This window comes from Bufo bufo, chromosome 4 (genome assembly GCF_905171765.1).
Source record: "Bufo bufo chromosome 4, aBufBuf1.1, whole genome shotgun sequence".
In the NCBI taxonomy this organism is placed as follows: Eukaryota; Metazoa; Chordata; class Amphibia; order Anura; family Bufonidae; genus Bufo; species Bufo bufo.
Genome location: NC_053392.1, coordinates 122648381 through 122660537, shown reverse-complemented (window position 1 = coordinate 122660537; position 12157 = coordinate 122648381). Strand labels below are relative to the sequence as shown.

The following is a 12157-nucleotide window of genomic DNA, read 5'->3' as shown; positions in this document are numbered from 1 at the left end:
TGCAGTGTTGTTTTTGCGCCAAACATATTTTTTGGAATTTTGGCCAAAAAGTTCAACCTTGGTTTCATCAGACCATAACACCTTTTCCCACATGCTTTTGGGAGACTTCAGATGTGTTTTTGCAAAATGTAGCCTGGCTTGGATGTTCATCTTCGTAAGAAAAAGCTTTTGTCTTGCCACTCTACCCCATAGCCCAGACATATGAAGAATACGGGAGATTGTTGTCGCATGTACCACACAACCAGTACTTGCCAGATATTCATACAGCTCCTTTAATGTTGCTGTAGGCCTCTTGGTAGCCTCCCAGACCAGTTTTCTTCTCGTCTTTTTATCAATTTTGGAGGGACGTCCAGTTCTTGGTAATGTCACTGTTGTGCCATATTTTGTCCACTTGATGATGACTTCACTGTGTTCCATGGTATATCTAATGCCTTGGAAATGCTTTTGTACCCTTCTCCTGACTGATATCTTTTAACAATGAGATCCCTCTGATGCTTTGGAAGCTCTCTGTGGACCATGGCTTTTGCTGTGGGATGCGACTAAGAAAATTTCAGGAAAGACCAACTAGAGCAGCTGAACTTTATTTGGGGTTAATCAGAGGCACTTTAAATGATGGCAGGTGTATGCTGACTCCTATTTAACATGATTTTGAATGTGATTGCTTAATTCTGAACACAGCTACATCCCCAGTTATAAGAGGGTGTGCACACTTATGCAACCACATTATTTTAGTTTTTTTTGTTTTCTTCCCTCCACCTAAAAGATTTCAGTTTGTTTTTCAATTGATAGTAAATTCAAAAAAAGGGATCCGCTCACCTCTATTCTCTCAGGATAGGTGCTCCAAACCAAAATTTGAGTCACCCCCCTGTTTTTCAATTGAGTGGTACAGTTTATAGGTCACATTAAAGGTGGAAAAAGTTCTGAAATGATTTATCTTTGTGTCATTTTTTTACAGCACAGAAACCTGACATTTTAGCAGGGGTGTGTAGACTTTTTATATCCACTGTATAGCAATAACATATTAAACAGGGCTGTGGAGCAAATGTTCTCAGTCATGTTGCCCCAGTGGACATACCAATTTACCATCTCGTCTATGGACTCCATCCTCTAGAACTACAGTTTGCTTCTACATAAAAATTGGCAATTTCAAATTCTATATGCATAACCGGAATGGTTCAGAACCTAAATTGAGCATTTTCTACAAAAAGGCTTTACTATATTAAACTACCTCTAAGGCTACTTTCACACTAGCATTTTTACTGGATCCGGCAAGGTTCAGCAAAAACGCTTCCATTACTGATAATACAACCATCTGCATCCGTTATGAACGGATCCGGTTGTATTATCTTTAACATTGCCAAGACGGATCCGTCATGAACTCCATTAAAAGTCAATGTGGGACGGATGCGTTTTCTATTGTGGCAGATTGTGTCAGAGTAAACGGTTCCGTCCCCTTTGACTTGCATTGGGGGTCATGCTGGATCTATCTTGCTCCGCATCCCAGGACGGAAAGCAAACTACAACATGTTGCGGTTTGCTCTCTGGTCTGGGAATGCAACTAAACGGAACGGAATGCATTCTGGTGACTCCGTTCTGTTCAGTTTAGTTTTGTCCCCGTTGACAATGAATGGGGACAAAACTGAAGCTTTTTTTTCCGGTATTGAGACCCTATGACGGATCATTAATAATGATACCTCAAGCATACTTGCTGTCAAAATGATTTTCCTATATGAGTGTATTGTATATTATGTCTTCCAGGTCATCTGCCCCAAGCGACATACGGATTCGTTAGAGTACTGGCTGCAAAATTCCAAGAACCTTTGCAAGATCAGCCTAGTAGAGGAGAGTATGGAGCCCAACTGCACATCTGTGAGTGACAATGTATAGATTGCTAGTTCTTCCTCTAGGGTTGTATATGATTAGAAAAGCCTGGCTACTGCCTACTTCTGACACAGTGCCACTCTTGTCCATAGGCTATATCTGGAACTGCAGCTCGGCCCATACTCTTGAATTGTGCTGAACTGCAATACCAGACATGATCCATGGACAGTAGGGGCATTCTTAATGGAAAACTACAGAATGATTTTTCTAATCTCCCCTTTATAATATAATCGAGGACATTGTTTTTATGCTTAAGTAACTGGAATACGGAAGGTTTCCTTTAAACGTCTCAAATGTCTATATAGGAAATTCTAAATCCACAAGCAGAACTGATCTAGTTATATTTCATTCATGTAGTGCTTGGAATGTGGAAATATTCAGATTATTAACCCTGAATCCCCGTAATCCCTAGTCAAGGATGAGTTTAATCCATTTAGTTTGATGACAGGCAGCACTAGAGCCATCAACAGTGTAGAATTATAATTATCTATGGCTATAAGAAGTCTGTTTCCACACGCGGACACTTTCTGAAGGTCTTCGAAATAAAGGATTCTTTTTTTTTTACCCTGGATCTCATGTTTTTATAGCGACTGTCCAGTTGGGTCAGTCACTTTGCTAAGTAGCATGTCCATTCTCTCTCCTGTTGTAGTATTTTGCAGACATTTGTGTGATTCTAGACTAAGCAAATATCACCTTATCCGAGTACGGTTCTTCAATTTCTCTGATAGACATTTTATATTAGTCCTCCCTCCACACTTCCGCTGCTTGATGCTTCTTGTAGTGCCACAAGGTTGTAGTAGACTGCCCGCTGAAAGCTCCCACTTCCCCAGTGCTGTCTCCCCTATAACTCTATAAGGGCACATGAACGTGTGCGGGACGCAAACAGTGGATCCGCAATATACGGGCACCAGTCGTGTGCGCTCCATATCATCATTCACTTGGATGTGTCTGCAATCCGCAAGATACGGAGCAGTGCATGTTCTATTTTTTTTTGCAGTGCAGACTGAATCGTGCGGATCGCGGACCCATTCAAGTGAATGGGTCTGCATCTGCAAATGGCGGCCACGCGGTCGGTGCCTGTATATTGCGGACCGCTATTTGCGGGCACGGCCCACACATGTTTGTGTGCATGAATCCTAAACCTACAGAATCGCAGATAGTGTAGTGTCAGGACTCAATAAGAAATATCCCTTTATTGCGCTTACAATATTAACTAATTAAAACAGGCCTATCATGTCATTAAAGTCCCCTATGCTGCGCCCCAAGTAAAGTAACATTATCCGAAGCTAAATGTGAACTGAGGCTAATCCACTGTATTAAATCACAGAAAATAATGCACTAAAACAATAGATGCAAACATAATATATGGACTAAGCCCTCACTCTAATTATAAAATCTGAGACTCTAATATATTTTGATCAAAACAAATTGGTTGGTTGATGCACACAGAGGTAATTAGGGCTAGCACACTATATGTGCCGGGGCTGTTCTCCTAAACATAGATACACAACTGCATAGGTAGGTATAGAGTAGGACCTGCCTGACCTGAGACCACCGTGGCGCAGGTAGGCGGGCACAGATGTGTTTTGATCAAAATAGATTGGCTAAGAGTCTCAGATGCTGCCATCACACACTCAGTGTTCTGTCAGAGATTGATCAGTAATTTCCATCAGTCATTGTGAGCCAAAACCAGCAGTGAGTCAAGAACACTAAACAGGAGCAATTCTATCTATTATACCTATTTATCTTACTCCACTGAAACTCCACTGAATTACATTGATTATCAATCCCATCATTAACTCCTAGAGGACCCTCGCCATACATGTACGGCACTGGTGGACGTGACTTAAGGACCAGCGCCATGCATGTACGGCAGGCTGATCAGGCAGGTGTGCAGATTCTCTTTTTCTACCCGTGTACCAATTTCTACCTGTTTCCTGGATTTTGACCTGCCGCATCCTGACCTTTGCCTAATCTCAGTGTTGACCCTAAGCTGCCTGCCCTGACCTGGGACTGTTTTCTGCACTGTCATAGACTCTGCCTGCCCCGGCCTTGAACTGTTACGGACTACGATTTACTTGTTCCTTCTGTGTTACGCACCAGTGTCTCTTGACCCCCAGTGGGTCAGCTGTCAATCAGAAAATACTTTCAGGATGTAGTGGCATGGTGGCTCCCCTGCAGTAAAGTCTAGATCCCTGTATAGGGGTTAAAGGGTGAATACCAAGGAACTGCCAAGATAAGGGCCTTAGGAGTAGCGCCAAGCCAAATTTTCTGACATTGAAAGTGGGAGGAATGTCAAACAAGCCTACAGTAAGCACCATGAAGAGCTCCCTTATTGTATAGCAACTAAAATTTTCAGTGGTCACTTCTATACATGTACTAACATTAGTTACTTAGACATCAAATAAATAGTTTTCTATGCAAAATGCATACCCTACAGCAATCAGTAGAGGCATTTTAGGAAGAAAAATAAACATAGATAAAAGTAAAGGGATACTAGTTCCATTTTGTATATACAGTTACTGCTATGAAGGTCATGGAAGCTTGAAATAACACATACGGTATGCCTGAGGCTTCACATCTGCATTGGAAGCTCCATTAGAAGTCTCCGTTTTCAAATTTGCCTGGAAAGAAGCACAGCATACAGCGCTTTTTTTTTCCATTATAATGATGAAACCATAACAGATCCCCATTAAAGTCATAGGGTCTGTCAAGTGCCATTGTAGTCCATCATTTTCTTTTCTCTGTTCCTATAATTGAAGAGAAAATGGAAAGCAATTGCAGAGCTGAACCTAGCCTAACAAACATGGACGTATTGTATGTGTAATATAGCGTTTTGAACATTTTCCATTGTGGTTTCGTAAGAGAATCCCAGAAGAAGGCAAACTGGACTACAAATAGCATTATCCATCATTTGTGGCCAAAAGCGCGGCGTACCTGACAGGTACTTTCCCCTATAAGCCACATGAATAACTACGTTACAAGCTTGAAAGGACACAGCACGTTGCTGGAGGGTTAGTAACAGACTGATAAGGAACTGAGCGAAGTGGCAGCTTGCCTGGTGTCCCAGGGGCCCATAATCCAACGCTGCTGTAAACAGATAAGGAAACGTATGAACGTAGTTCAAATCAGTTTCTTTCAGATTTTCTCTTCTAAAGGCTCCTTTACAAAAGTAGATAATTGATTCAATCGAGCGATGAACGAGTCGTTCTTCGAGACATTAAAAGGGTTCCCACATCATAGACAATGGGGGCATATCGCTAGGATATGCCCCCATTGTCTGATAGGCGAGAACGGAGCAGGGAGAGCGGTGGTTGGAGGACCCCAACTTTACCGGGTTCCAGACAAGTGTTCTCCCCATACAAGTGAATGAGAGCGCACTGTGTTTGCGTGCCCACCGTTCCTATTCATTTCTATGGGACCAACGAAAATAGCCGAGCCAGCTGGCTCGGCTATTTTCGGCGGCACCCAGAAATGAATGGAGGGCGCCTGCACATGTGTAGTGTGCCCTTCACCACCTTTCCCCGCTCCGTTCTCAGTGTAGGTGCGGGTCCCAGAGATGGGACCCACACCTATCAGACAATTTGTCTATAATGGGCCCCTTTAAAGAGCATCTGTCGGCAGATTTGTGCCTATGAAACTGGCTGACCTGTTGCATGTGCACTTGGCTGTTTTAATATATGCAAATGAGCTTCTAGGAGCAATGGGGGCGTTGCTGTTACACCTAGACGCTCTGCTCTCTCTGCAACTGTTGCTCCCTTGAGAGAGTGAGCCAGAGAAAACAAGATCACGTCTGGCCCTGTCAATCGAAGTGCAGTCAGTAAGTGAGCAGAGGAAGAGAGAACAAGCTGCTCCTCACAGGACTGGACCAAAGTTAGAATCATCTTCTCTGAGGATTATCTACTGTGAGAAAGACATCACCATTTCCACAGAGAGAAAGGAAAGGACCAAGAAAGTCCAGAATCTGCATTGCCGAGCATTGGGGTCAGTCAGTACGCCATTTGCCACTGAAAGCTAATAGATAGGCTTGAGCGAATCGACCTTCAGGTCATAGATCCCAAGTCAATTCGTTCAAAGACTTCATTTTTAATGCTGTTTCCGTACAGCATTAAAATGTATTGGCTACATGGAGCCAAAGTTCGTTTTACCTGAAGTCGTGCGAGACTTTGTTTAATTACTACTGTTTTCATATCGGCGTATTGAAAAACAATTTAAAATAGGAATCTGAAGTGGGCTTTGGTACTGGCTGGTACCTCGGTACCAAAGCCCGCTTCAAATTTCTATTTTAAATTGTGTACAGTTGTCTCACGCGACTTCGGTGAGAAGAGCTTTGGTTCCACGGAGCCAATACATTTTAATGCTGTGTGGATACTGCAAATCGCAGTATTTAAAAAAATCGACTTTGGATCTATGATCAATTTGCTCAAGCCTACTGATAGACATTACTACTGTCAGAGGGACATGGCTTAGGCACCCTTCACATATGGAAAGGACCTGGCTAGTCATATCTTTAACCCTGTATCCATCTGTTGGAAATTACAGCCAGCATTGACACAGTAATGTTGCCAGCCACAGATTCTGCAGAAAGAGACTTTAGGGAGATAGAGAGGAAAGAGTACAACAATCCCATGCCGGCCTATATCCATACATTGCTATTTGGTAGGAACTGCACTGTGAACTGTTGGACCTATGGGGATCATTTATCAAACTGGTGTAAAGTAGAACTGGCTTAGTTGCCCATAGCAACCAATTAGATTCCTCCTTTCATTTTTCAAAGGAGCTGTCAAAAATGAAAGGTGGAATATGGTTGCTATGGGCAACTAAGCCAGTTCTACTTTACACCAGTTTAATAAATGACCCCCTGTGTTTTTACTGTTGGATGTACCAACAACTCCCATTCTGCACTTTAGTAAAGAGAGACGCTTGTTTTCTACATCCGGCCTGGTTACTGGCTCCTACACCATTCGCCTGCCACAGCACCGACATCTCCTGCCTTAACATCAAATCCATAACACCAAGGGCACCCCCAAGTACTATCAGGTAGGAGCCCTGACTTCAAGGTGTACCCCAAAGAAAGAACTGGTGCACCCTCCTGCCACTGCCCAGCCCTAGGGAGCGCCGGTAGTGAATCACAGTATTAACATTTTAGCAGTATTTACCCTTTAGCTGTGATCCACTGAGTCACTGCACACACTTCACATCACCTAATACAGTATATTACTTTGGAAACTTCATGTTAGGAAGCGGCCTCCACTATAAAATGTGATCTAGTGGTCTACTGTAGATACAAAATAATATTAAAGGGAGTCTGTCACCAGCATTTCACTTTTTTAACCTTTACCACTGCTCTCTAGCATGCTTACAGTTAATCAAAACGTTACCTCTGGCATCGTTCCTGCTCTTATAAATCCATCAAAAACGATCTTTATAAGATATGCAAATGAGGGCTCGCAAGTGCCCAGGGGCGGTGTTACTCTCTTAGGTGCCCTGCTTGCTCAGCCTTTTCATTGCGTCCCCCCGCCCCTTCCTACCCTCCGCCCGCCCATCCTTTCCCTCTGACCGCCTATGTACCAACTTGTTATTCCGCCGAGATCCCGCGTCTGCGCACTCATTCCTTTGGCCGGCGCATGCGCACTGCGATGCCCATACCTTGTATGGCATCACAGTAACTATTGCGCATGCGCCGCAAAAACACAACAAAAGAGGCGGTCCATCGGCGCATGCGCATTAATTACTGTGATGCCATACAAGGAATGGGCATCGCAGTGCGCATGCGCCGGCCGATGGACGGAGTGCGCATGCGCGGGATCTCGGCAGAATAACAAGCTATGAGAAAAGCGGTCAGAGGGAAAGGATGGGCGGGCGGAGGGTAGGAAGGGGTGGTGGGACGCAATGAAAAGGCTTAGCAAGCAGGGCACCTAAGAGAGTAACACCGCCCCTGGGCACTTGCGAGCCCTCATTTGCATATCTTATAAAGATCGTTTTTGATGGATTTATAAGAGCAGGAAAGATGCCAGAGGTAACATTTTGATTAACTGTAAGCATGCTAGGGAGCTGTGGGAAGGGTTAAAAAAGTGAACTGCTGGTGACAGACTCCCTTTAATGATAGAGTCAAGAGGAGAAGAGAAACTAGACAGATAAAAATGTAAAAGCATATGTTACAAATCAATATATCCTTTCAAAAGAGTGAGAAAGATGTGTCCCAGCATACAGGAAGGTATGTCACAGACGTACGCAGTGCGAAAATGCACATTTCATAAAATTATTGCAATGTGCAAGGGAAAGAACTGAGGTTTCCAAAATTAATTAGCTCTGCTTTATTTGTGTGTGCATAGAGCGAGTGCCTGTGTAGTGCCAGCCATTACCAATTCAATATTGTCATTACAGAAGAAAAGTGTCACACACAATAAGAGCGCAGTTCTAACATGGCTGATGCCTCTCCAGTTAGCCTGGGCACGAATATTCCGGCCTCATTAAAATTGCTCATTAAGGACCTAGGGTGAAGTATTTTGCGGGTTCTTTATAATAGAGAATGCACATTTCTTACGGAGCTTATATCATTCAGATACAAAATAGATGCCTGGGAACGCAGGACATGTATATTCAGTACAGAGGGCGGAAATACGAGATTAGAATCGCGATTGTTCACAGGCTGTTATCTGCCTCTTTTCTTATAAACAGCACTTGGATGCTTCAAGGGTCAGAGTTTTAGTATTTTTTTCTAAATTGTAAAGTAACAACTCAAATTTTCTTGAGGAAACCAAGAGTGACTGGTCATCTCTGAATACCTAAATAAGTTAGACATAGACATAGATTTTAAAAGGATTCGCAGTTCTGGAGATATTGCGGTTTGAAACCATATGCAAATTAGGCCGAAGCCCCTTTGTACACCACAGATCTACTGCTCTACTGCCTTGACTGGTAGGGCCAGTGGTCCTCATTGTACTAGTGGTCTGGCCCAGTAATCCTGTGCATGTGCTGTCGCTTCAATAATGTGTGGTACATCTCATTTGGTTTAAAGGGGTTGTCCAGCCTTTTTTAATTGATGGTCTGCAGCGCGCTGGACCTCAAAGGAGGAGTGGTAGAAGTTGTTGGAGAAGATGCATGGTGGTAATGATGGTGGTTGTAGTCCTCAAAGTGGCTAATCCGAGCACACCCCAGGGCTCCGCACATGCAGTGAGTGGAGGGCACACCCTTTCTTCCATTAGGCCACACCCTGGACTTTCTGGGGCTCCTGCCTGGTGGTGGCTGGGGTGCCCCTGATATTAGGTAGATGGGTGCCAGGCAGAAGGGCAGGTGTTGGAAGATGGATGGTGGAGACAATGACAAGGTCTGTTTGGTTACAATAAAGTCTCTCTTTACTGAATAGATGCTGGGAGTAGTAGTACATATAGCAGTTTTGAGGTATATTACAGAGTGGGCTTTTCCCAATTGCTGTGTATAGGAAGTAGCAATGATGGTAGTTATCCTCCCTAAGTATCACTCTGAGTACATTTTGCAATCTTTCCAAATAACCACAGGTGTGTAATTCTGTTCTCATGAATACTTTCTGCAGTGACCAATGGAGGCAGACCACGCAGCTGCTATGGGACCTGTGGATAAGGGGGGCCCACCCCATAATACATTCAATACTGGCTCCTGTCTGGCTCCAGTCCAGAGTCCCTGTAATCAAAGCAGGAAGCTAAATGACTTGTGATGACATCATCATACCTACCAACATTTTGGATGGTCAAAGAGGGACATTTATGGTTTATTAAGTGAACGGTCCACTTTTCCTGCATATTTATATACTTCAATAGCTTTTTTATTTGCTATATACCTGTACACACTGCATATATTATACCTCACATATTAGTACACTGCTGTATATACTATATACCTGTTCACACTGCATCTATTATACCTCATACCTCCCATATCAGTACACTGCTGTATATACTATATATCGGTACACACTGCATCTACTATACCTCATACCTCACATATCAGTATGCTGCTGTATATACTATATATCTGTACACACTGCATCTATTATACCTCATACCTCCCATATCAGTACACTGCTGTATATACTATATATCTGTACACACTGCATCTATTATACCTCGTACCTCACATACAGTTGCAAGAAAAAGTATGTGAACCCTTTGGAATGATATGGATTTCTGCACAAATTGGTCATAAAATGTAATCTGATCTTCATCTAAGTCACAACAATAGACAATCACAGTCTGCTTAAACTAATAACACACAAAAAATTAAATGTTACCATGTTTTTATTGAACACACCATGTAAACATTCACAGTGCAGGTGGAAAAAGTATGTGAACCCCTAGACTAATGACATCTCCAAGAGCTAATTTGAGTGAGGTGTCAGCCAACTGGAGTCCAGTCAATGAGATGAGATTGGAGGTGTTGGTTACAGCTGCCCTACCCTATAAAAAACACACACCAGTTCTGGGTTTGCTTTTCATGAGAAGCATTGCCTGATGTGAATGATGCCTCGCACAAAAAGCTCTCAGAAGACCTACAATTAAGAATTGTTGACTTGCATAAAGCTGGAAAGGGTTATAAAAGTATCTCCAAAAGCCTTGCTGTTCATCAGTCCACGGTAAAACAAATTGTCTATAAATGGAGAAAGTTAAGGACTGCTGCTACTCTCCCTAGGAGTGGTCATCCTGTAAAGATGACTGCAAGAGCACAGAGCAGACTGCTCAATGAGGTGAAGAAGAATCCTAGAGTGTCAGCTAAAGACTTACAAAAGTCTCTGGCATATGCTAACTTCCCTGTTAGCGAATCTACGATATGTAAAACACTAAACAAGAATGGATTTCATGGGAGGATACCACAGAGGAAGCCACTGCTGTCCTAAAAAAACATTGCTGCACGTTTACAGTTTGCACAAGAGCACCTGGATGTTCCACAGCAGTACTGGCAAAATATTCTGTAGACAGATGAAACCAAAGTTGAGTTGTTTGGAAGAAACACACAACACTATGTGTGGAGAAAAAGAGGCACAGCACACCAACATCAAAACCTCATCCCAACTGTGAAGTATGGTGGTGGGGGCATCATGGTTAGGGGCTGCTTTGCTGCGTCAGGGCCTGGATGGATTGCTATCATCGAAGGAAAAATGAATTCTCAAGTTTATCAAGACATTTTTCAGGAGAACTTAGGGCCATCTGTCTACCAGCTGAAGCTAAACAGCAGATTGGTGTTGCAACAGGACAACGACCCAAAGCATAGAAGTAAATCAACAAAAGAATGGCTTAAACAGAAGAAAATACGCCTTCTGGAGTGGCCAAGTCAGAGTCCTGACCTCACCCCGATTGAGATGCTGTGGCATGACCTCAGGAAAGCGATTCACACCAGACATCCCAAGAATATTGCTGAACTGAAACAGTTCTGTAAAGAGGAATGGTCAAGAATTACTCCTGACCGTTGTGCACGTCTGATCTGCAACTACAGGAAACGTTTGGTTGAAGTTATTGCTGCCAAAGGAGGTACAACCAGTTATTAAATCCAAGGGTTTACATACTTTTTCCACCTGCACTGTGAATGTTTACATGATGTGTTCAATAAAAACATGGTAACATTTAATTCTTTGTGTGTTATTAGTTTAAGCATACTGTGATTGTCTATTGTTGTGACTTAGATGAAGATCAGATCACATTTTATGACTAATTTGTGCAGAAATCCATATCATTCCAAAGGGTTCACATACTTTTTCTTGCAACTGTATCAGTACACTGCTGTATATACTATATATCTGTACACACTGCATCTACTATACCTCATACCTCACATATCAGTACACTGCTGTATATACTATATATCTGTACACACTGCATCTATTATACCTCGTACCTCACATACAGTTGCAAGAAAAAGTATGTGAACCCTTTGGAATGATATGGATTTCTGCACAAATTGGTCATAAAATGTAATCTGATCTTCATCTAAGTCACAACAATAGACAATCACAGTCTGCTTAAACTAATAACACACAAAAAATTAAATGTTACCATGTTTTTATTGAACACACCATGTAAACATTCACAGTGCAGGTGGAAAAAGTATGTGAACCCCTAGACTAATGACATCTCCAAGAGCTAATTTGAGTGAGGTGTCAGCCAACTGGAGTCCAGTCAATGAGATGAGATTGGAGGTGTTGGTTACAGCTGCCCTACCCTATAAAAAACACACACCAGTTCTGGGTTTGCTTTTCATGAGAAGCATTGCCTGATGTGAATGATGCCTCGCACAAAAAGCTCTC

General features: G+C 42.7%; 1 protein-coding gene across 1 annotated transcript in view; it reads left to right on the top strand.

Moving 5' to 3' along the window:
* Window positions 1-12157, top strand: part of LOC120999043 (SPHK1 interactor, AKAP domain containing) — a 268238-nt gene that overhangs the window by 36757 nt on the left and 219324 nt on the right. Inside the window, exon 3 of the mRNA XM_040429919.1 lies at window positions 1759-1869. Coding sequence (XP_040285853.1) covers window positions 1759-1869 — 111 coding nt within the window. The remainder of the gene's footprint in view (window positions 1-1758; window positions 1870-12157) is intronic.